Source organism: Bos indicus, chromosome 1 (assembly GCF_029378745.1).
Source record: "Bos indicus isolate NIAB-ARS_2022 breed Sahiwal x Tharparkar chromosome 1, NIAB-ARS_B.indTharparkar_mat_pri_1.0, whole genome shotgun sequence".
NCBI classification, from domain to species: domain Eukaryota; kingdom Metazoa; phylum Chordata; class Mammalia; order Artiodactyla; family Bovidae; genus Bos; species Bos indicus.
The window spans coordinates 95,108,302-95,134,101 of NC_091760.1; the positions used below are offsets into that span (position 1 = coordinate 95,108,302).

The 25,800-nt window shown below is 34.9% G+C and overlaps 1 protein-coding gene across 8 annotated transcripts in view; it reads right to left on the reverse strand.

Moving 5' to 3' along the window:
* The window catches only part of ECT2 (epithelial cell transforming 2), a 60,336-nt gene that overhangs the window by 7,748 nt on the left and 26,788 nt on the right, over positions 1 to 25,800 (reverse strand). For all 8 annotated transcript variants that reach the window (XM_070791825.1, XM_070791849.1, XM_070791842.1 and 5 more), the window contains 8 exons: positions 17,634 to 17,702; positions 16,382 to 16,492; positions 15,623 to 15,719; positions 13,713 to 13,794; positions 11,158 to 11,236; positions 10,627 to 10,746; positions 8,115 to 8,253; positions 6,649 to 6,803 (listed from right to left, as the gene is read on the reverse strand). In XM_070791825.1, coding sequence (XP_070647926.1) covers positions 6,649 to 6,803; positions 8,115 to 8,253; positions 10,627 to 10,746; positions 11,158 to 11,236; positions 13,713 to 13,794; positions 15,623 to 15,719; positions 16,382 to 16,492; positions 17,634 to 17,702 — 852 coding nt within the window. The remainder of the gene's footprint in view (positions 1 to 6,648; positions 6,804 to 8,114; positions 8,254 to 10,626; positions 10,747 to 11,157; positions 11,237 to 13,712; positions 13,795 to 15,622; positions 15,720 to 16,381; positions 16,493 to 17,633; positions 17,703 to 25,800) is intronic.

A 25,800-nucleotide genomic window follows, 5' to 3' on the forward strand; every position in this document is an offset into this window, starting at 1 on the left:
AGGACACCGGTGTAGATTACTGTGCTCCTGTGGCTGGGGCAGGTCTAGAGATAGTAGGCTCTGCTGGCACTCACACACAGAGGTAGGCCGAGGGTCTAGGCTGACTCAGTAGCTCCTACAGCTATGGTGGGTCCAGGTCCTCAACCCAGCCATGGTGGTCCCAGTGCCTGACCTCAGTAGTTCTGTGTCAACAGATCTGTGCTAGTAGCTTTGTGAGTAGAGGACCTGAGGGTTACCAGGGCTAACTATCTAAATCTCCACAGCTGAGGTGGGACCGAGGGGTGTGCCAAAAACTGTACTCTGTGAACCAGCAGAACCAGCCTGTCACAATAGTGACAGGCAAAATCAGAGTGCACTTTCCTGTAGACAAGTCTTTCCCCAATATTCACTGGGTGGCGTCTCTCCCAGTGGGAGTATTCCAGTCCTATCTACCTCACACTGGAGTTCAGAAACAGACCTGGGGCATCTATCCAAAAGGGGGGCAGACTCTGCCCCAGACAGAGTTGTAACAACCACAAAGCAAAGAGGAAGCCACACTCAACATCCAGTACAGGCTCTGGTCATCATGATAACAATCATGCCCATATCAAGGGGACAATGGATAACACACAGAGAGGCAAACTGTGGCAGGCATACATAATGAAACAGTCTTTGCTCAAAAATATTACACTCACAAAGGCTACACAGGGACACTCCCTCATAAAAACTGCCCTTCCAGACCATGGTAGAAAAATGTTTCTCCTTAATTCAGAGTCAGAGAAATAGAAGTAAAATGAAAAAGAGGAACCACACAATTAAAAGACCAAGAGAATTCCCTGAAAGAACAATGAAACAGACATCTCCAGTCTACCAGATCCTGAGTCCAAAAAGGGGATAATGAAAATATTGAAGGAGTTAAGAAATGATATGGATAGAAATAGAGATTCCTGTTTAAAAAAAAAAAAAAAAAAATATATATATATATATCAAAAGAGGAGTCAATTAAAAGTAAAATGAGACAAAAGTTGAACTAAAGGCAATCAACAGCAAACTGGATAATGAAGAACTAATAAGTGATCTGGAAGACAGAATAATGGAAATTACCAGACTAGAACAGCAGACAGAAATACAAATAAAAAATATATATATATAGAAGATCTATGGAATAATATAAAGTATCCAGATCTGTGCATAATAGGAATCCCAGAAGGAAAACAAACAGAACGGGAATTTAAAAATGTATTTGAAGAAATTATGGCTGAAAATGTCCCAAATCTAACGAAGGAAACGGAAACCCATGTATAGGAAGGACAGAGGGTCCCAAATAAGATGAACCCAAACAGACCTACACCAAGATATACTATAACTAAAACAATAAAATTTAAAGATATAAAGAGGATTCTAAAGGCAGCAAAAGAAAAACAAAGAGTTAATTACAAAGGAACCCCGCCACCATAAGGCTGTCAGCTGATTTCTCTACAGGGTCCCAAACAAGATGAACCCAAACAGACCTACACCAAGATATACTATAACTAAAATGGCAAAAGTTAAAGATATAAAGAGGATTCCAAAGGCAGCGAGAGAAAAACAGAGTTAATTACAAAGGACCCCTCTCCCCATAAGGCTGTCCACTTATATCTCTACCTACAGAAATACTGAAGGCCAGAAGGGGGTGGCAGGATATCTTCACTCAAAGTCTTAAAAGGGAAAAGCCTGCAACCCAGGACACTCTATACAGCAAGATTATCACTTGGAATAGGGAGAGATAAAGAACTTCTCAGACAAGCAAAAACTAAAAAGAATACAGCAATATTAAACTTATCCTAAAAGAAATATTCAAAGGTTTCTCTAAGTAGAATAAAGAAAAAAAAATCTACACGAAAGAGAAAATCACAATTGGAAAGAAAATCACTTACATAAGCTAGTACACAAATTTAAAAAATAAAATAATTTTTCTGAAAGTAATGATAACTCCAACTAACACCAAAAGAGTAAATACAAAGATATAAAAGAGGACGTCAAAAATCATAAAATGTGGGGAAAGAGTATAAAAATGTAGTTTTTTTCTTTTAAAGAATGTGTTTGAGCCTATATGACTATCAGTCTAGAGGTCAATATAGTTGTCGGTTAACACACTTGACAGCCAGGGTAACCACAAATCAAAACCATGTAACAGCTTCACAAAAAAGTAAAAGAAAAGAAAAAAGCATAATACAAAAGAAAACCATCAAACCAAAACAGGGAAAACAGAAAGGAACAAAGATGAAATATAAACTCAACTGGAAAATAAGGTTTTAAAAATGGAAATAAATACTTATCTATCAATAATTACCTTAAATGTCAATGGACTAGACTAAACACTCTAATGAAAAGACATTGGCAGACTGGATTAAAAAAAAAAAGAGCCTACAACCTGCTGCCTATAAGAAACCCACCTTAGGGCCAGGGCCAATGACATACAGATTGAAAGCGATGAGACTGAAAAAGATATTTCATGCAAATGGAAATGACAACAAAGCAGATCTAGCAACACTCATTCCAGACAAAACAGACTGTAAAACAAAAGTCATAAAGATAAAAAAGGACATTCTATAATGATAAAAGGGTCAATACAAGATGAAGATTTTACACGCATTTAATACTTGTTAACATATGCAATAGACGAGTGCCTAAATACAAAAAGCAAGTATTAACAGACATAAAGGAAGAAACTGACAGGAATACAACAGTGAAAGACTAACATCTCACTCACATCAGTAGATACATCTTCCAGACAAAATGAGAAAGGCAACAGAGATCCTAAATGATACAATAAAAAGGTTAGGCTTAATTGATATTTTCAGGACATTACATCCAAAAAACCAGAATACATTCTTTATAAGTGCACACAGATCAATCTCTAAGATTGACCACATACTAGGACACAAAACAAGACTAAACAAATTTAAGAGGACAGAAATAATTTCAAGCATCTTTTCTGATCACAACAGCATGAAACTAGAGTCAACCTTAGAAAGAGAAAAAAAAAAAAAAAAGATTATATGGAAACTAAAAAGCATGGTACTTAAAAAAAATATATCAAGAGTCAATGACGGAATCAAAGAGGAAATCAGAAGACACCTTGAAACTACTATATACTCTTGAAAAAGGAGGCATGAGTACAGAATTGAGGGGGAAAAAAAGTTTCTTCAGTGTGGTGCTGGAAAAGCTGGACAAATGCATATAAATCAAGAAAGTCAGAACAGTCTCTCACACCATACATAAAACTCAATAAACACCGTTCTCTTCTCCAGGAGATAGTCCAGACCCAGGGATTGAACCTGGGTCTCCTGCATTGCAGATTCTTTACCATCTGAGCCACCAGAGAAGCCCCAAATATATGACATGACACCATAAAACTCCTAGAAGAGAACATAGGCAAAACATTTTCTGACATAAAAGTCCAATTGTTTTCTTAGATCAGTCTCCCAAGGCTACAGAAATAAGAGTAAAACAAGCAAATGGGACCTAATAAACGTAAAAGCTTTCCCACAGTAAAGGAAACCATAAAAAGAAAAGACAATCCACAGAATAGGAGAAAACATTTGCAAACAATGTGCCCAACAAGAGATTAATTTCCAAAATATACTAGTAGCTCATACAACTTAATAACAAGACAACAAACAACAACTCAATCAATAACTAGACAAACACCTAAATAAACCCTTCTTCAAAGACATACAGAAAATTAACAAGGAAAAAAAAAAAAAAAACAAAAACATGTATCTATAGAGCTCACTAAAGCAAAGCACAGTAAAATGAGGTATGGCAATAAAAGGCGTTAAATTTATCAAATAAAAAAAATAATAATAAAGTAATGGGAACCACAGCTGCAGGTACTGCACACGATTGTGAATGTCAAATGAGATTACGTGCAAAAAAATAAACTCCTAGTGAGCAAAAAAAAAAAAATAACTTCAGATACGCAGATGACACCACCCTTATGACAGAAAGTGGAGAAGAACTAAAGAGCCTCTAGATGAAAGTGAAAGAGGAAAGTGAAAAAGTTGGCTTAAAACTCATCATTCAGAAAATAAGAGATCATAGCATCTGGTCCCATCACTTCGTGGCTAATAGATGTGGAAACAATGGAAACAGAGGGAGATTTTTGTGGGAGGGCTCCAAAATCACTGCAGATGGTGTCTGCAGCCATGAAATTAAAAGATGCTTGCTCCTTGGAAGAAAAGCTATGACCACCTTGACACCATACTAAAAAGCAGACATAGAATAAAAAAAATAAAAAAAAAAAAGAACTAAATCTAAAGAGGCCTCTGTTATACAAGTTAAGCCCAGCATGGAACGTCAAGAATTCCCTTTCAAATCCAAAGTAATTGAGAGCAATCAGGACAAAGTATTACTTGACTTAATGAGGTCAGGAGATTAATTTTTCCTCATTTCCAGGATCAGAGATTGCTGAATCAATCCCAACACTAAGAACTTTCAGAGAGTAAGAACTCCTTCCAGGGCCTGAGGGTCAAGATGGCATCCTTCTCCTAAAGCGTGAGGATATACTGTCTGGGAAATAAACACCATGTGGCAGGAGAGTCAGCTGTCCATCAGATGAATTAACAGCAAGAAAATAAATTCAGTGTGTGCTCAAAAAAATAAATAAATAAAATAAAAATAGTGAGATAAAAAAAACCAAACAAACAAAAAAAAAAAACAAAGACATACAGATGGATAGCAGAACATGAAAAGATGCTCAACATCACTAATTATTAGAAAAATGAAAATAAAAACTACAAAAAGGTACTGCCTCACACCAGAAGGAATGGCCATCATTAAAAAGTCTACAAAAAAAAAAAGTCTACAAATAACAAAGGCAGAGAGGCTAACAGTACCAAGGTTCCTTAAAACCCTGAAAATAAAAAAGCAATAAAAACAAACAATACCAAAAAAACCTTAAAATAGAGTTGGCATATGACCCAACATATGACCCAACGTATGACCTAACATATGACCCAATGCCACTCCCAGGTGTATATCCAGAGAAAACTATAATTCACAAACATACATGTACCCCAATGTTTACAGCAGCACAATTTACAAATTACAATAAATTTTACAGCAGTACAAGTTACAATTTCCAAATCATGGAAGCAACATGGATATATGAATGGATAAAGATGTGGAATAGATACACAATGGAATACTACTTGGCCATAAAAAAGAGTTTAAGAATGCCATGCAGTAACATGGATGGACCTGAGATTATCATGGGCTTCCCAGGTGGAACTAATGGTAAAGAATCCACCTACCAATGAAGGAGATGCAAGTTTGATCCCTGGGTTGGGAAGAGCCCCTGGGGTAGGAAATGGCACCCCACTCCAGTATTCTGGCCTGGGAAACCCCCTGATGGGCTACAGTCCATGAGGTCACTAAGAGTTGGACATGACTGAGCACACACGTGCACACACACACAAAGATTATATCATATTAAGTGAAGTAAATCACAAAGACAAATACTATATAATATCACTTATATGTGGAATCTAAAATATGACACAAATTAAATTATTTACAAAACAGAAACAGACTCACAGACATAGAAAACATAAGAACTTATCATTACCAAAGGCGTGGAGGAGGAATAAAGTAGGATTAGCAGATACAAACTACTATATAAAAAATGGATAAACAACAGGTCCTACTGCACAGCACAGGGAACTATATTCAGTATCCTATAATAAACCATAATGGAAAAGAATATGAATATATATGTATAACTGAATCACTTTGCTATATACCAGAAACTAACACAACACTGTAAATAAACTAGACTTCAATTAAAAAAAAAATTTTTAAGTCTCTTAATTTTTCTAAAGTTATGTAAATATCCTTAATCAAGTATTTATAAACAATAATAATCATACCTCAATGTCTTTGAAGATCAGATTTAACTATAATAAACATTTTATTCCCACAGGAAATGTCCAAGACAATCTACTATACTGAAAGGGGTCATCTATTTATACATTCTCCTCCATCTAATATATCATTTGTGCAAATATGAAGGGATCAATATCGATCACATGTCCCTCCCATATATGATGAAGAAATCAAATTATCCTTTAATGGACCTAGACTTCATCCAAGATCTATCACAAGCTACCTGATTTTGATTTTCTCATGTATCTTCACTTTAATCTGTACAGGATAAAAGGGATTATACATTTATAATGGCTTTTGATTTTAAGAGACTGCACTGATAAATTGGCAACCTGCCTGACAGGAAAAGCAACTTGCTACAACTCACCATATTGCTCTCAATAAGATAAAAGAACAACAGAACAAAATATTCTCTCACAAATAGTAAAATCAAAGAGCATAAATGAAAATGCAAGTTCCAAAAGCTTCACTAAAGCAGAGCCACAGGAGTTCTAAGGCTATGAGGGCCTATCTGTAAGCTAGGGATTCAAAAAAATGTTGCATGTGTCTATACTTTTGTTGCATGTGTCTATACTTTTCAACATCTTTTCCAAAACAACTTTTAAATCAGTTTTACTCAATAAACACAAAACTAAAACTCTCCTGTATTCATAATTAACAAGTCATTAGAAATATACAGGTTTAGTATGTACATTACCATGGAGTTCAAACTTTCATTACAATAGTAGTTTAAGAACTTACAGCATCTGCTTTACAAATGGTGTTGGCTACATGTCGACATAGCATCTTTAGCCAGTTTTCTTTTGGAAGTTCCTCTGATGTCATCTGGAAACTGAGCAGCACATTTGCTTGCTCTGTTGGTGGCCTCACAAGCAATGCAAAAGCATTATGGCAATCTAGGGTTCCAAAATAACCACAAACACTACATGTTACTCCTTGGAAAATGACAGATTTAACACAAGTTTAGTTCCCTCAGAGCAAGAAAACTCTACTGAATTCTCTCTTCTCTATCCAGTAAATTATCTCTATTTCTATCTTTCCTGTTCCCTTAGTTATTAATTGGACAAAGAGCAGCATCATATTATGTTGAAACATTGGAAAGAATAGTACATACCATGTAAGGAACCAACAATAATAATTTAATGTTGTTAGGTAAGCAGTACTTTCCATAATATTTAATATTTTCTTTAATAAAGCTTTAAAAAATTAGATCATTTCTTAGAATTCTAGAATTTGAGTTTTTAAAGTGACACTGTAAGAATAATAATTCAACCTACTTAAATCAACTGAAAGAAAATACTCAAATATTAAAACTGTTACAAAAGGTCTTATGATCAAGAAGCTAAAACAGAACCTGTTTTGAACAATGAAGTCTTCCAGAATTATAATCCAAAAAATATAGACGATTTAAGTAAATGCTATATGTAGCCCTTAATAAATCCAGAATTTGACAACTGAGTAAAGAGAACAATATAAGTTGCTATTCAAGTTTTCTTTGTTTCTCATAAATTGAAAGCTTTCCTTCATTAGAGGATAGGATCAGTGATAAAACCAGCTTACATCATAAAAATATATGCCTAAACAAGAAAAATATTGCCAAGCATACATATCATACAAGCTAATGATATAGCTTATGGTAGGTATAAACTTTTGCCAATTTCAAGCCTTCAAAGAACCCTCTCTTAACATTCCCAAAGTTTAGAGTAAAAGCTTTCCTTAATACACATATGAGCCCACATTGAGTCTACCATAGTTACTTTGGGTATATTTACTCATGCGTATCTATTTCTGGTGATATCCTAAATGTATCCCTCACAAGGCAGCCACTGGCAACAGGAAATGTTGTAAGATGTGGAAGCACAGGTAATAGACTACAACTGCTTTTGGATTCTGAAGGAATAAGTTTTGGTGTGGGAATGGGGAGGATGGGCACTACTTTAACCATGTAACCATTTAAAAGCTTTTTGTTTCTTAAGAGATGAAGATATTCTACAGAATGAAATAATACTTTCATTTGAAAAAAATTAAAAATCAAATCAGTTCCTAGAAATGTAGTGGGATAAAAGTAAAGAACAACTACTTTGCCAGAACTAATCAACAATATTGAAAAATAATTTACCAGTTTAAAAATAAACATATAAGGGAATTAAACCTTCAATGAATATAAACTATTTTTATTTAGCCAACAGTTTATCCAATGACCATACCTTCTGTCTCTCGTATGTCTAGCACCTTCTTAATCTGAGAAAGAGGCATTAGATGAATATGCTTAAGAGAAGCTGGGGGTCGGGTCTGGCCATGAGGACTCCTAAAAGTACCAATAACCTTGTGTCGTTTTCTTGCTATCTGATTATTGGGGGGGAGAAAAAAAAAGTTGATGTCAGTAACAAAAACAAAGACCAAATGCTTAAAAATAAAATGGCACTAGTCACATAAATCTATATGCAGCTCATTAAGTATCAGTCATTCCAAAATTATCTGTAAGTAATTACTATGTAACAAATTCATACATGTAACTATGTAACAGAATTGTTCACATTCATATGAAAAGAGCTCAAAAGTCAGGAAAACAGGATCTATGGAAAAGATCCCAGAGGTGTGAAAGAACTTAGAAGAGTTGTGAGAAATAATGGGATCAAAGGATGAAGGAATCTTCAATAAAAGACCTTGAATTCGGAAAGGGGAATAGTTGCTTTGGGATCACTGCCTTGGGTTCAAAAAAATAACTGACTTCAGTTTAAGAACAGAATTCACAATTATCTCAGATCCCATGCAAGGAACTGAGGATAAAGGAGCGAATAATACAGAAATGGTTCTGGTTCTCATGACACTTACATACTGTTGAGAAATATGAAAATCAAAGTAACAATACATTACAAATCGATGCAAATTATAAAGTCAATGTGCTGATATAACTTTAATTAAACTGGGAACTCACCAAAGGAAGAGACAGGTAAAGTATTGCTGGAGAAGACAGGAGCAAAATCAGAAAGGATCCTGTGACTCATGATGTACTTAAGTTCTGAGAATTTTATAAGGTCTTTAAATTTTTCATTTCTATGAAATCATAGTATATTATTTTGTCTTTTTAAAAGAACATCTCTTTTGGGCTTATGAAAGTGAAAGTCGCTCAGTCATGTCTGACTCTGTGACTCCTTGGACTATATATAAAAAGTCCATGGAATGCTCCAGGCCAGAATACTGTTGTGGGTAACCTTTCCCTTCTCCAGGGAATCTTCCCAACCCAGGGATCAAACCCAGGTCTCCTGCATTGCGTGCGGATTCTTTACCATTTGGGCTTATAATCATTAACTAAAAGACACTAACACAAAATAATTTAGATTAAGTTGCTTAATGAATTGAGATTGATTGGTCATACTCATCATGATGAATATGACAAAGTAAGGCTGAAATCTGTGTTGGTTAATGAGAAAAGATCAAATGGCAGTCAGTATCACATTTACACTGATGCAGAAATATGACACATGATCTATGATACAAACCAAATATTAAAAGCCCATTTATATTAATATGGTAAAAAAAAGTAATTCTTTAACTTCCACTGTAATATCTAAATGTACTTTTAATTTAGCTAAGTAAAATAAATAATTTTAAGGCTCATTTTTAAAAAGGAAAAACAATGACAAGTATTAATACTGATGATACAAATGCTAGTCCATCAAGGTAAGAACTCAAAATACAGATACATCACCTGTCATGTCTAAGTGAAGTCAGTTCAGATCTTACTCATTTTAAATGTTTCTAACATTTACCATTCTCTTCATTCCAAATTTGCTCTAAGTTTTGGTGTTAAAAAAAGAAAAAAAAAAACAAGCTAAAGAATAAGAGCTTATAAATCTAAAGGTCCAAAATTTGGGCTCCAAATTTAATGTTAGAAATAGAACTGTTACCGTTAATGTGATTTTGACATGGAGACTAAGAGAAAGTAGAAAAAAAAAAAGTCAGTGAATTCAGGAAAGATGAAGGAAGTAAGAGGCCAAGCTATAACAGACGTGGAGGCTACAAGGAATGACCCATGACATGAATTAAAGTGCAAGGTAAGTCTATGAGCCAGTTGTAGAAGACATCACAAAAACTGAATGGGAAGTAAAATAAAAAAATTTAAAGCAAGCCACAACTCTCCAAGGATTAGAGGATAAAGACCTGGGTTCAATCCCTGGGTTGGGAAGATCCCCTGGAGAATGGAATGGCTACCCACTCCAGTATTCTTGCCTGGAGAATTCTATGGATGGGGAGCCTGGTGGGCTGGGGATTATAATTCATTATATTAAATAATCAAGTTATGTCTGTCTTCAATAAAATACGGATTTCTCTGCTGGGAAAATGTACTTAATTTTAAAAAGAAGTCATAATTATTTTGTAAATCTTGAAGAAATATACACAGATAAAAGAAGTTCCTAAAATTCTTGATCTAGGCATTTATTTGCATGGAAACAAAATAAACTTTCATTTTGACATGGATTTGAAGTTATGAAAAAATATCATACGTCTTAATATTAGGTCTTTTCCTAAAAGCATTCAATTAATAGCATTAAATCAACAATTGGTCTCATCAAAAAAGTGATTCAAGTTCACTTTACTTTAAACTTCTTTAATCAATTAATTAAAACTTATTGTTTCGATCAAAGCTTAGTTTTAAAGATTCAATGAAGTCATACAAACAGCAGGGTTATTACACTGTATTAAGGACAACTTTACCTCCAGGCAGTCATTGAAGAGGAAGAGAGTTACTTGTTCTCCTCTGTCACAGGGGTGCTCACCTAGAGAAATTGTTTCAACTCGCTGAACTAAACTTCGGTGAGAAGATAAAAGATTAGCCTGAATAGATTGAAAACATTAATAAAACATTACTTCATGGTAAATACTTTTAAATACTTTTTAAAATTATAATTAAAAACAAAGTTGTGCCAAGATTCTGTTTATATTATAACTGGCAGAATCTAAATACAGCTGACCTTGAACAACACAGGTTTGAGCTGCACTAGTCCACTCATACAGGTTTTCTTTTTTAGTAAATAAGTACTACAGTATTACATGACCCATGATTGGTTGAATCTATGAATACAGAAGCACAGAAACAGAGTGCCAACTATAAAGTTATATGCAGATTTTCTACTGCTCTGGGCAGGGGGTTGGTGCCCTTAATTCCCAGTAGTTCAAGGGTCTACTATAACAAAATCAAAAAGAACAAAAAGAGTAAGTCGACAATCACCAAAAATGAATACTTACTGGACATCCATCTACCTCATAAACAACATCGAAAATTTGCCTTTGAGCTTCTGTTTTTCTCTTATCCTCATTAATATGGCTGAAAATTAATAAAGTTATTTTTAAAACAACAGACCATAAAAACTGTATATATACACATCTTGTGTCACACACACACACAAAAAATCCCTCCATGTGAATATGTCTTAATTTTGATAACCGTATCAGTTAATATATTCCCTAAAAGTATCCCACTACATTAAAAAATTTCTCATAGAATCCTTCAGAAAAGTAAGTTTTGCTTTACTCCTTACTATGTTCTCTCTCTCTCACTTTAGACTATATTCATTATACACTTCCTAAAATACATTATACTGGTATAAACTGCCGGTTCAGAAGTTTTAAGTTCAGGTAAGGTTTTATGCAAATCGTTCCCAAATTATATGCTAATCATTTCACTGAAATAAAAATTAAGACTATTGCTTCCAGACAAGATGGAATAAGAGGAAAAATATATACTTTGCCTGAAACAACTTAAAAAAAAAACCCAGCAAAGTATAAAGAAAGAGGTTTTTAAAGTCAATGTCTCAAACAATGCAAGCCTAATTATATCCTATCTACAAAAGATACACTTTACATCAAAGACATGAATAGTCTAAAAGTAAAATAATGAAAATATCCAGTAAGAGCACAATATAGTCTTCTCAAGCGTACATGGTACCTTCACCAGGTTAAGCCATAAAATAAGCCTCAGGAAGTTTAAAAGGATTGAAATAATACAAAGTATATTTTCTATAAATGGTGAAGTAAAATTAGAAAATTAGTATCACAAGGAAACTTCAAAAATTCACAAATATGTGGTAATTAAACAACAAACTCCTGAACAACCTATTGGTTGTGATTACCTATTGGTAATCACAAGGGAAATCAGAAAATAGTTTCAGGTAAAAACAAAAACCAAGAACATGACTAAAGTAGTGTTTAAAGGGAAATTTACAGCTATAAAAGTAAACAATTAAAAAAATAACCTCAAATCAATATCCTAATCTTCTACTTTAAGACACATGATGGGGGGAGGCGGGAAGAGCAAGCTAAATCTAAAGCATGCAGGAAAAAGGAAATCAAAAGTTATGAACTAGTGACTATAAAAATAATGGGAAAAAAAATCAACAAAATTAAAAGTGTCTTTCTTTTATGAAAATATGTTAACGCTGACTGCATAATTCAGTTTGTAGAAAAGATCAAGGTAAAGAATGTGTATGTTAAACCACTAAGTAGTGAAAAACACTACTATCCTGATCCCAAAATAACAAACCAAAAGCATGACGATTGGCTGATCAACATATAAAATACAAGTATAAACAAAAACCAAAATATGCATAATGTTTTCAGTAGCAACAGAAGCTCATATCCATTAATTTGAGCATTATTCTACTGCTAGATCCTTTCACTAGAGCTGGTAGTTTCCATATAGGAGCTCCTTACAAGTATTTTAAGAAACTCTATTTCAGGACTTCCATGGAGGCAGTGGTTGAGGATCTGCCTGCCAATGCAAGGACCACAGGTTTGATCCCTGTTCTGGGAAGATTCCACATGCCGAGGAGCAACTAAGCCTGAGTGCCACAACTGCTGAGCCCCCACAATGAAACTACTGAAGCCTACATGCCTAGAGCCAGCAAGAGAAGCCACTGCAATAAGGAGCCTGCACACTGCAACGAAGAGTAGCCCCTGCTCTCTGCAACTAGATAAAGCTTGCACGCAGCAACTAAGACCTAGTGCAGCCAAATAAAGAATCCAGGTGCTAGGTTTTAGAAGATTTAAAAAAAAAAAAAGAAATTCTATATCATACAGAAGCACTTCATGGAGTGCTTCTGTATGAAGCTATTTAATTAAAGAAACTATTTAATTAAATCAACTGAATATGCTTATATGTAAAGTTCAAAAAGGTGCTATATCCTCATCCTTCGGGAAGAAAAACAATTAACAGCAATAGAGCTTTTAATTCTGATCATATTAGTCAAAAAAAATCACTTCTGATCAATGCTGTCTCCAAGTTAGACTTACAGTAAGCAGCTTAAGTTTAATAATCAATTTCCCCTAGTAAATTTCATTGAGTTTGTACTTTGACGACATCTCCAACAAACCCTACCAATTTAAGTTCACAGAATTCAAAGTAAGAAAAAAAAGTCAAAGCTAATGTGAAAAACGTATTAACCTTTTCATTTCATCAGGGTCAAATTCCCAAATTCCATTTGGGTAGTTAATAAGAATATGAAGACAAAAACAAGCTAAGACTGGAAATATATGAAGAAAATGTCTATTGGTGCATTTATAACATTTTCAAATTTCTAAACCACTGTTACCCTCTACATGTATACGTTCACAAGTATGTTTTTGATTAATCATATTTTAACAATATTTCTAACATTTTAATATGTGACTACACTACTAAAAATAATTTAGATACTATTTTACAGAATTTTGTTATTGGTCTTTTTCTATTTACGATTCTAATTGTTCCACCAATTCCACTGTAAATCTAAGGAATAACAAAAAAGTTGAAATAAGGTACTTACGTCATTACTTCCTTTAGTGATTCAATAGCTTTTTCTAGAGTGCTTTTGTCAGGATTTTCTTCAAATGTGTGCTTCTTAAGATCTGTAATATTTTATCAAATATTTTCTCTATGATTAAAAGAAATTCAATGGTTTTCCCACTATGACTTAAAAATGCTGTCCACTGTGACAGACACACGTTAATTTAAAAAAATAATATCTAACTTTTCCTTTTAAAAAAAAGTTTTTATACAATGTTCCCTTAAGAATGAGTTTCCAAGGTGGTGCTAGTGGTAAACAACCCACCTGCCAATACAAGAGACATTAAGAGATATGGGTTCAATCCCTGGGTCAGGAAGATTCCCTGGAGGAGGAAATGGCACCCGACTCCAGTACTTTTGCTGGGAGAATCCCATGGACAAAGGAGCCTGGTGGGCTACAGTCCACAGGGTTGCAAAGAGTTGGTCACGATTGAGTATCTGAGCACCCTTAAGAGCTCTCTTCTTAAATGTATTAAATAAGTTTCCACATTTTTTCACTGAATAAATTTTCAGAATATGTACCAGATTTTCACTATTTCAATTCCCTTCTAGTAAAGTTTGATGACTCCTAAATTTTTTAAACTCTCTGAATTCACGATCCTCAATTAACTAAGAAGTCATTATACACGCTATATTTCATAGTGGGGCCCATGGCTCCATCACAGAGAGCAGCTGGTGTGAAGAGACGATTTTGTTTAGTTTATAGGTTTAATGAGGTGCTTAGACTTTGACTCTTCTTACCCAAGTTGCTTATAATGTTCTACCCAATGGTTCCCTATATCTCCACCCCCCCCCACCTAATCTTTTAAGTGGAATAATAGAAGAAAGGCTTAGATATCAAGTTCATTTTAGTCATGACATTTGATGAATTCCTATAAGTACTTAATAAAACAATAATGAAGATAAATAAGAAACAGCCTATTTTGTAAAGTTAAAAAGGTTGCATATTCATATATTTTCTTTATAATCTGTAAAATAGAATAGTTTTTAAAGACTGTGGAAATCATTTTATATGTTAGTAATTCTAAACTGTATTAGATAACCTCAAAGAGAATAAAAATTACCAATTTTTGTAGTTACTACCACAATTCATAATTTAACCAATATATTTCAAAGACAATAATAGATAAAAAGAGTCACAAACTTAGCCTCCTTAACTGCTATACTTACTATTGTAGTTAAGGTCTGAAGGCCAAATTGCTTTGTTACACTTATTCCTGTTTTATGCAATTTAGTTCTCATACTTAAATTTAAAAGTATAAAATTTAAATTTAAAAATATAAAAACTGACACTGTTCTAGACCTATTCACTACTTTAGTCAGGTAAATATAAAAGCATATAAATACACCTTTCTTTTCATGAAGGTATAATTTATTCACAAAAATTAACTCTGCTATAGATGTCCTTTTCATTGAAATCTATAATTTAAGTTTCAGAATAAATGGATGAATGTTTCAAGAGTGTTCTGCACACTATAAGGAAAAAAAATATAAGACAAAGCATAAAGAATTTTACTAAGAGTCAGAAAAAGACTAAATAACCTCAAACATCGTAATCATTTTGTGGGTGAATTTTATGTGGATGTAAACTGTTTGGGAATTAGTGACATACCATGAAATATAAGAATACTTTTAGGAGAGAGGCAGAAAGTTCAATACTAGTCAGTAAAACTGATTTCACAACAAATAAAGCATTTCTAGGCCAGAGTGAATTTTTGTAGCACCAGTGATTATTCAGATTATCCATAAAGATATTTTCTACATAAAAGATACAAACTTTAAAACTGAAACCTAAGAGCACTTTGAAAACGAGAAATTTTGCCAATTTTTTAGAACAAAACAATTTCATAAAAACATCCAAAATTGTCTGGAAAGAGATCAGACAAGTACCATTTAAAAGTAATGCAATGCTGGGTAATCTCTGCACTGGTCGGATGAGAAGTTCAACAAGGCTTTGCCGTCCACATTCTGGCTTAGCTTGGTTTATCTGAAAAGAATTAATTTATTCAAAATTTATTTTGAATGTTTTCTGCAAAGATTATTATACATTACATTTATTAGATTACACCTTATCATTTGTGCCCTGATAAGAATGGGAGAAGTAGGGTGGTAGTTGTTCTCTGGCAGATTATTATGGTTCAGTAATCCCTCAAGGCCTGAAATAGCCTTCTGGCAAGCCAAGGATTAACACCTTAAACACAGAGTGAGTTCCTCTAAGCACTCTTATACATTTCATTTCAGTTTTTCATAAATCTATATCATTCAAAAAGAAAAAAAATTAAAAATATTAATTATGCTGATACCATTTGGATAAACAAAGTAAGCCACCAATAAGAAAATCATTAAAAGCAAGCAAAATCTCATTGGAAAATTTTTAGAAGTGTTTGAGAATATGCCTAACTTAAAAAACACACACACACACAACATTCATATTCACTCAGCTGCCTCTTGGATCCTGCTTGTGGCATATCAAACCTTGTGATGCTAAACATCACTGCACTTTCAAGTAAAACTAAACACATAACATTAAGGTATTCTGACATGGATGTATCTTTACTAAAAGATACATCTTTAGTATTAAAATTTAATTTTAATAAATTCCGTCAGAAAATAATTCTCTGATTTTTATTTGAAAGAAATATGTATTACCTTCAGAAAAGCATGAAATCTTGGTTTCTGTTTTTCACATTTAATAATAGTTTCCTTGCTCATTTCAAAGAAGTTCACAAAGGGAGGATAGATTTTTACCAAATCTTTGGACTAGGAACAAACAAAAAAAACCAAAACCCATTAATTTGTGGCTGTTACCCTTAGTCAATGAAACTTAAAGTTGAATAACCAGTAGTCAAAATCTGACATACCAGATGCAAAAGAAAAGTTCAAAATACATTTCTTCTCAAGGTAAATACAGGAATTTTATTTCATAAACTTCTCACTAACTAGTGAGTTAATTGCTAAAGAAAATGCATCAATTGTTAAACAGAGCCTAAAACCTGAAAAGCAAATAAATACTCAGAAACAAACAAAAGTTGATATACTTTTGTTGAACTTCAATATAAGCTTACTGTATTGATAAACATGACACAGTTTTAAAACTTCTATTAATTTAGAATATAGTAGCAATTATAGCTGATCTACGAAGAACCCAAGAACATGCTATTATCTTTTGAAGGATCCAAACAACCATTAAAAGATCAACTGTACTGCGCAATTTTGAAGTACAAGGAAAATGTCCTGACAAATTGAGACCAACAGGTACCAAAAAGATCTGGGACAATAATTTGCATATTTGAAATTCTCAGTCAACCAGAAAGAACATCCAACAGCTATATGGTAAGGATTAGTTAGGAGACCTTAGAAATCAAAACTAAATGGGCCACAATCCAAGGCACTGAAACTTATCTGGTCGGACTGAATCACATCCAAAGAGACTAAAGGGAATTTATAAATTCTATTTGTGGCACCTCATTCAAAACTAATATACTTATTTAATAAACTTAACCTATGTTCTTAGAGAAGAAACAGTTCATTGGAAGGTTTTATGCAGACACAAAGACAGTACAAAGTGCTATCAACTAAGGAAAGAAAAAATAAAACTCAATTATAGAAAACTTTAAAAAATCATTAATCTATGGCTGTTTATGATAGGAAAATAATATGATATATGGTAAAATGACTGTAACACAACAGTTAACATTAAAGATGAGCTATCAAGAAAGTGTTGGATTGTATATGGAAGGCATGTTTCAGAAGACAAGAACACTTTCAAAATATTTTACAAACACAAAGATGCCTAAGTTTTTTAAAAAAGTTCTCACATTTAAACAGGTAACTTTCATTCCCTGCCATTTCTTGATGAGATGATACTTTAATCTTAATACTTAATAAATAAAATACTTACATATTTAAGAAAGATATCACCAATGCTTTTGCTCTCATCCCAATTAACAATAAGGTCTTCAAGATCATCCTGGAAAAACATAAAATGAGACAATACGTGATTCTGATAATCACTTTAGCATCTCTTAAATTTGAATATTCATTTGAAAGACATACTTTACAGAGTACCTTAATTTGGCATATATAACAATAACATTCTTTCTCAATAAGAAATTAATTTTTTGACAAGAAAAATATCCTTTGAAAAATAATTAAGAAAACATAAAGAATGCCAAATCAATAAGACTAAGTCTAATTTCCCAGTATGATGTGGAAGTATAATTAATTTAACTATACAGCTGATTGGTTCATTAATTAAAGAATTAATTAATTATAGAAAAGCACCTTTGATCTTGGCTGCTGAAGCATCAGCCATTAGAAACTGTAATCTATAATAGAGGTCAGCAAACGTTACTTAAAGGGCCAAATGGCAAATATTTTAAGGCTTACAGGCCATATGGTTTCTGTCACAAGTCCTCAATTCTGTCTTTGTAGAATAGAACCATAAACAATATATAAATAATTGTGAGTGGCTGTGTATCAATAAAACTCTATTTATGAAAGTAAGTAAAACTTTACTAAAATGCTTAACTGGCTGGATTTGGTCCATTGACCATGATCTGCTAATTCCTGGGCTTATTTCTCAATCATCATCCTAAAATATTACTTATTTGTAAAAATTTAGAAGATATTTAAAAGCTTTCTAAGATAATAAAACCAGATGATGAAATGGTAAGAAATGACATGCCCTAACTGAAATTCTAAAAGTGACTTTAAAGTAGAAATTAATCAATACACTTATACAAGAGGTTCTCAAACTGTTACATGCAGACACTTTCCCAACAGATATTTTTAGTGGGATCCATAAGATTAAACTATTTTCATTACAATATGAAGGCATTATTTGACTCCTTGATTCTCTCATAAGGATACAACAGAGTCATATGGAGGTGACATGATGTGTGATACTGCAATAGAATGAATTAAGCAGTAGACAGGAGAAACAAGTTTTCTATTAAGCCAGACAAAAAAAAGGCAAAACAAATCAACATCACTGTTTCTGTTTTGGAAATTAGTTATTTTAGAAAAGAACATGTTATTTATACTACCACATAAGGAGTCATTATTATTAACATATATTTTTAAAATTGCATGAGTTCAGTTCAGTTCAGTTGAGTCACTCAGTCATGTCCAACTCTTTCTGACCCCACGGACTGTAGCATACCAGGCCTCCCTGTCCATCACCAATTCCTGAAGCTTGCTCAAACTCATGTCGATCGAGTTGGTGATGCCATCCAAACCATCTCATCCTCTGTCATCCCCTACCTTTCCCGCCTTCAATCTTTCCCAGCATCAGGGTCTTTTCAAATGAGTCAGTTCTTTACATCAGGTGGCCAAAGTATTGGAGTTTCAGCTTCAGCATCAGTCCTTCCAATAAACACCCAGGACTGATATCCTTTAGGATGGACTGGTTGGATCTCCTTGCAGTCCAAGGGACTCTTAAGAGTCTTCTCCAACACCACAGCTCAAAAGCATCAATTCTTTGGTGCTCAGCTTTCTTTACAGTCCAACTCTCACATCCATACATGACTATTGGAAAAAACATAGCTTTGACTAGATGGACCTTTGTTGGCTAAGTAATGTCTCTGCTTTTTAATATGCTGTCTAGGTTGGTCATAGCTTTTCTTCTAAAGAGCAAGTATCTTTTAATTTCATAGCTGCAATCACCATCTGCAGTGATTTTGGAGCCCAAGAAAATAAAGTCTGTCACTGTTTCCATTGTTTCCCATCTAGTTGCCATAAGTGGTGGGGCGGGATACCATGATTTTAGTTTTCTGAATGCTGAGTTTTAAGCCAGCTTTTTCATTCTCCTATTTCACTTTCATCAAGAAGCTCTTTCATTCCTCTTCACTTTCTGCCATTAGGATAGTGTCATCTGCACACCTGAGGTTATTGATATTTCTCTTGGCAATCTTGATTCCAGCTTGTGCTTCATCCAGCCCAGAATTTCTCATGATGTACTCTGCATATAAGTTAAATAAGCAGGGTGACAATATGGCCTTGACATACTTCTTCCCAATTTGGAACCAGTCCAGTGTTCCGTGTCTGGTTCTAACTGTTCCTTCTTGACCTGCATACAGATTTCTCAGGAGGCAGGTCAGGTGGTCTGGTATTCCCATCTCTTTAAGAATTTTCCACAGGTTATTGTGATCCTCATAGTCAAAGGCTTTAGCGTAGTCAATGAAGCAGAAGTAGATGTTTTTCTGGAACTCTCCTGCTTTTTCCATGATCCAACAGATGTTGGCAATTTGATTTCTGCTTCCTCTGCCTTTTTTAAATCCAGCTTGAACATCTGGAAGTTCTCTGTTCCCGTACCACTGAAGCCTTGCTTGGAGAATTTTGAGCATTACTTTGCTAGCATGTGAAATGAGTACAATTGTGTGTGGTTTCAACATTCTTTGGCATTGCCTTTCTTTGGGACTGGAATGAAAACTGGTCCTGTGGCCACTGCTGAGTTTTCCAAATTTGCTGGCATATTGAGTGCAGCACTTTCACAGCATCATCTTTCAGGATTTGAAATATCTCAACTAAAATTCTATCACCTCCACTAGCTTTGTTCATAGTGATGCTTCCTAAGGCCTACCTGACTTTGCATTCCAGGATGTCTGGCTCTAGGTGAGTGATCACAGCATCATGGTTATCTGGATCATGAAGATCTCTTTTGTATAGTTCTTCTGTGTATTCTTGCCACCTCTTCTTAATATTGTATATCCACATACAAAAAGATGATCTTTAAACCTTCACCTTAGCCAAAAATGAACTCAAGTTATAGATCTAACTGTAAGAGCTAAAACAATACACCTTCTAGAAGAAAACACAGGAGAAAATCTTCAAAATCTTGGGTTAGGCAAAAATTTCTTAGATATAACAGCAAAAGCACATTACATTTTAAAAAATGGATAAACCGGACTTCATCAAAATTAAAAATTTTGGTATTCCAAAAGAATACCAAAAATGAAATAAGCAACAACAGGCTGGGAGGAAATATCTGCAAAACACATAGCTAATAAAGGACTTGTACCAAGAATTTACAGAGAACCTTTACAACTTGGTAAGCCAACACACAACACAACCAAAAAATGGGCGCCAGATCTAAGCACACATTTCACAAGAATAATATACAAAAGAAAAAGAAGCAGATGAAAAGACGCTCAACATCATTAATTATTAGGGAAATGCAAATAAAATCATTTTATATCCTAGAATGGTTATAAAAGAAAACGTATAAGTACCGGAAAGAATGGATAGAAATTTGAATGCATATACATTACTATTCAGAATATAAAATGATGTAAAAACCTGATAGTTTCTCAAAATTTTTAAATGAAGACTGCCAATATAACCCAGCAATTCTACTCGTAAGTATCTATGGAAGAGAATGAAAACACACCCAAACAAAGATCTGCAATGTTCATATCAGCATGATTCATAACTGCCAAAAACTGGAAACAACCTAAATTTCTATCAACTGGTGAATGGATAAAGAAACGCAGCATATCCTTATAATGGACTATTACCTGGCCACACAAAGGAACAAACTACTAACGTGCTAAATCATACATGAAATTCAAAAATATACTAAGTTAAAGAAGCCAGACATAAGACATTACCTATTATATATTTATGTTTATATGCAATGTCTAGAAAAGGCAAATTTGTAAGACATAAAATAGATTAGTGGTTTCCTGGACCAGGGCTAGGAATGGGCATGAAGGATCTCAGTGGGTAAGATGAAGATGTTCTAAAATGTATATGGTGACGGCTGCATGATTTGGTGACTTACTAAAATCAGTGAATCATATATTTTAAAAAAGGTTGAGTTTAAAGATGTAAAATGTACTTCAATGAAACTGTTAAAAAACTGAGGCATCTTTAAAAGTATTTTTAAACTTTCTGTTTCAATTTCAAAATCAATTAATATGAATAAATAAAACCTACATAAACAATGGCAACCCACTCCACTACTCTTGCCTGGAAAAACCCATGGACGGAGGAGCCTGGTAGGCTGCAGTCCATGGGGTCGCTAGGAGTCAGACACAACTGAGCAACTTCACTTTCACTTTTCAATTTCATGCGTTGGAGAAGGAAATGGCAACCCACTCCAGTGTTCTTGCCTGGAGAATCCCAGGGACGGGGGAGCCTCGTGGGCTGCCATCTACGGGGTCGCACAGAGTCGGACACGACTGAAGCGACTTAGCAGCAGCAGCAAACACAAGTTCCTCAATCATTTTTTAAGAATGAAAAGGGATCCTGAAACCAAATAATTTAAGAACCATTATCCTATACTCTGGGCTTCCCTTGTGGCTCAAGTGGTAAAGAATCCACCTGCAGTGCGGGAAACCTGGGTTAGATACCTGGGTTGGGAAGATCCCCTGGAGAAGGGAAAGGCTACCCACTCCAGTATTCTGGCCTGGAGAATTCCATGGACTGTAGAGCCCATGGGGTTGCAAAGAGTCAGACACGACTGAGCAACTATCACTTCACTTCACTTCACATCCTATACTCTGCAGATTCAGAAAAGTCAAAAGGGAAAAATTTACTTTCAGTAGCGCAAGGTAAACTCAAACCAAGAATAATTAAACAGCCTACAGAGTCAAGAATTAAGATTTAATTATTTAAAATTGTACTTGAAAGAAACAAAAGAATAAAAGGATTATACATAAGAATAATCTTGGAACAATATAATGCAGTGAATTCTAGCACGGACTAGTCTGTTTTAAATACTGGCTCTAGAGCCTGTTAAGTGTTGTGTCCTTGGGCAAACTACTTAACCTATAAGTGCCTCAATTTTTTATTCTGAAAAATAAGTATATAAATGACTCCTATCTCATAAAGGATTAAATTAGCTAATATTTGTATAGCACTTAGAAGAAACCCTAACAGACAGTAGTGCTCAGTAAGTTACTATTAAATATCTTTTCCTATGTGTTTAATATAAATATGGGAGATATTTGGAAAACTGTGCTGTAAAAGAGAAAAAACCTATAGCTTCACAAATATAATCTAGCGGTACATTTTTAAAGTGTAAACAATTACAGGATGGTGGTATATAGTTATATGAGACCATTGCAATCAGAAAGTAAAATAATCTCCAGGCCACCTGAAAAAGTCTACTGTATCTGGTTAACCTTTAAATACTTAAGCCTGTTGATTAAATAAAGATCTCTGCCCTAATCACTTGGCCGGCTCAGTTCAGTTCAGTTCAGTTGCTAAGTCATGTCCGACTCTTTGCGACTCCATGAATTGCAGCACACCAGGCCTCCCTGTCCATCACCAACTCCCAGAGTTCACTCAGACTCACGTCCATCGAGTCAGTGATGCCATCCTGCCATCTCATCCTCTGGTGTCCCCTTCTCCTCTTGCCCCCAATCCCTCCCAGCATCAGAGTCTTTACCAATGAGTCAACTCTTCGCATGAGGTGGCCAAAGGACTGGAGTTTCAGCTTTAGCATCATTCCTTCCAAAGAAATCCCAGGGCTGATCTCCTTCAGAATGGACTGGGTGGATCTCCTTGCAGTCCAAGGGACTCTCAAGAGTCTTCTCCAACATCACAGTTCAAAAGCATCAATTCTTCGGTGCTCAGCCTTCTTCACAGTCCAACTCTCACATCCATGCATGACCATAGGAAAAACTATAGCCTTGATTAGACAGACCTTTGTTGGCAAAGTCATGTCTCTGCTTTTCAATATGCTATCTAGGTTGGACATAACTTTCCTTCCAAGGAGTAAGCACCTTTTAATTTCATGGCTGCAGTCACCATCTGCAGTGATTTTGGAGCCCAAAAAAATAATGTCTGACACCGTGTCCACTGTTTCCCCATCTATTTCCCATGAAGTGATGGGACCGGATGCCATGATCTTCGTTTTCTGAATGTTGAACTCTAAGCCAACTTTTTCACTCTCCACTTTCACTTTCATCAAGAGGCTTTTGACCTCTTCACTTTCTGCCATAAGGGTGGTGTCATCTGCGTATCTGAGGTTATTGATATTTCTCCCGGCAATCTTGATTCCAGCTTGTGTTTCTTCCAGTCCAGCGTTTCTCATGATGTACTCTGCATATAAGTTAAATAAGCAGGGTGACAATATACAGCCTTGATGTACTCCTTTTTCTATTTGGAACCAGTCTGTTGTTCCATGTCCAGTTCTAACTGTTGCTTCCTGACCTGCATACAGATTTCTCAAGAGGCAGGTCAGGTGGTCTGGTATTCCCATCTCTTTCACAATTTTCCACAGTTCATTGTAATCTACACAGTCAAAGGCTTTAGCATAGTCAATAAAGCAGAAATAGATGTTTTTCTGGAACTCTCTTGCTTTTTCCATGATCCAGTGGATGTTGGCAATTTGATCTCTGGTTCCTCTGCCTTTTCTAAAACCAGCTTGAACATCAGGAAGTTCACAGTTCACATATTACTGAAGCCTGGCTTGGAGAATTTTGAGCATTACTTTACTAGAGTGTGAGATGAGTGCAATTGTGCGATAGTTTGAGCATTCTTTGGCATTGCCTTTCTCTGGGATTGGAATGAAAACTGACCTTTTCCAGTCTTGTGGCCACTGCTGAGTTTTCCAAATTTGCTGGCATATTGAGTGCAGCACTTTCACAGCATCATCTTTCAGGATTTGAAATAGCTCAACTGGAATTCCATCACCTCCACTAGCTTTGTTCGTAGTGATGCTTTCTAAGGCCCACTTGACTTCACATTCCAGGATCTCTGGCTCTAGATGAGTGATCACAGCATCGTGATTATCTGGGTCGTGAAGATCTTTTTTGTACAGTTCTTCTGTGTATTATTTCCACCTCTTCAGAGACTAAGTAATAAAGAAACTAAGGCTTAGAGAGATTGAAGTGAAGTGAAGTGAAGTCACTCAGTCGTGTCTGACTCTTTGCGACCCCATGGACTGTAGCCTACCAGGCTCCTCAGTCCGTGGGATTTTCCAGGCAAGAGTACTGGAGTGGGTTGCCATTTTCAACTTGCCCCAAATCACACAGTTGTGAACCAGTATTCACACTCATGCTTGTCTGACTCCAGATTCCATGTCATTCTACTAGACCTATAGCACAGCTATCGCCATTAGAAATGGGGAGTCAGGTGGGCAGGTGAGCCCCCAAGAGTATTAGTCATAGTGCCATCATTTCTTACGATGTTTCTGTGGGAATATGCTTGACTCGGTTTAGTACAGACCCTGGGACATGTCTCCTCCTTGTCCATACACAATTCTCCATAGGATGCTCCCAACATTACCTCCTGGCAGTAAGAAAGGAAAACTCTATAGTTCTAACACACTGAGCACAGAGCTCCCAAAGCCTATTTAAAAAGTAGAGGAAGTTGTAAACAGATTGGACTAAGAAAGTTAAGCTCTTTCTTTCTTTTCTTCCTTGCTAAGATTTCTTCTATACCATTATCATCTACTTTTACACAAAATGGGTTTCTCTTTTACTTAGCTCACTGCACAAGACACCAAATCAGCAGACTCCCCAATACAAACCTGTTCCTGAAACAAGTTCAAGGTCCTGAGACTTAACACTAAATTAACAAATAACAAAGCATAAACATAAAAAGAAAAGTCCTCCCTCAACTCCTCTTTCTCTTTTGTTTCTTCATAGTTCCATACAAAAGCAGGTTTTGCACATCAAGAACCAATGCTGATTAGCAATGAAAAGGAAAAATTCACACACAGAAAAAGATGCTGATAACAATCTCAGACATTCTCATCTTAAGCTAACCATTAGCATGCTATAAGTTGCAGACAAATGAAGAATGAGGCTAAAGGTGTACACATAATATCTAAGATGACAAAATAAATTTAACTTCCAGTCCTGATTTGGACATTTAAAAAGTAGCATGGCCAATATTCAGCAAATATCTACTGAAACAAATCTAACTGCCAGAGTGGTTGTAAACACAGTGGGTAAAAAATGATTTTAATCCTTCACAAAACAACCACTCATGATTCAGACACTACTATCCCCATTTTACAGAGAAGAAAACTGAAGCAATTAAAGTTAACTTACTTTGAACCCAAATCTACTTTATTCCACAGTCCAAATCTGTAACCACTATGCAATGTTATA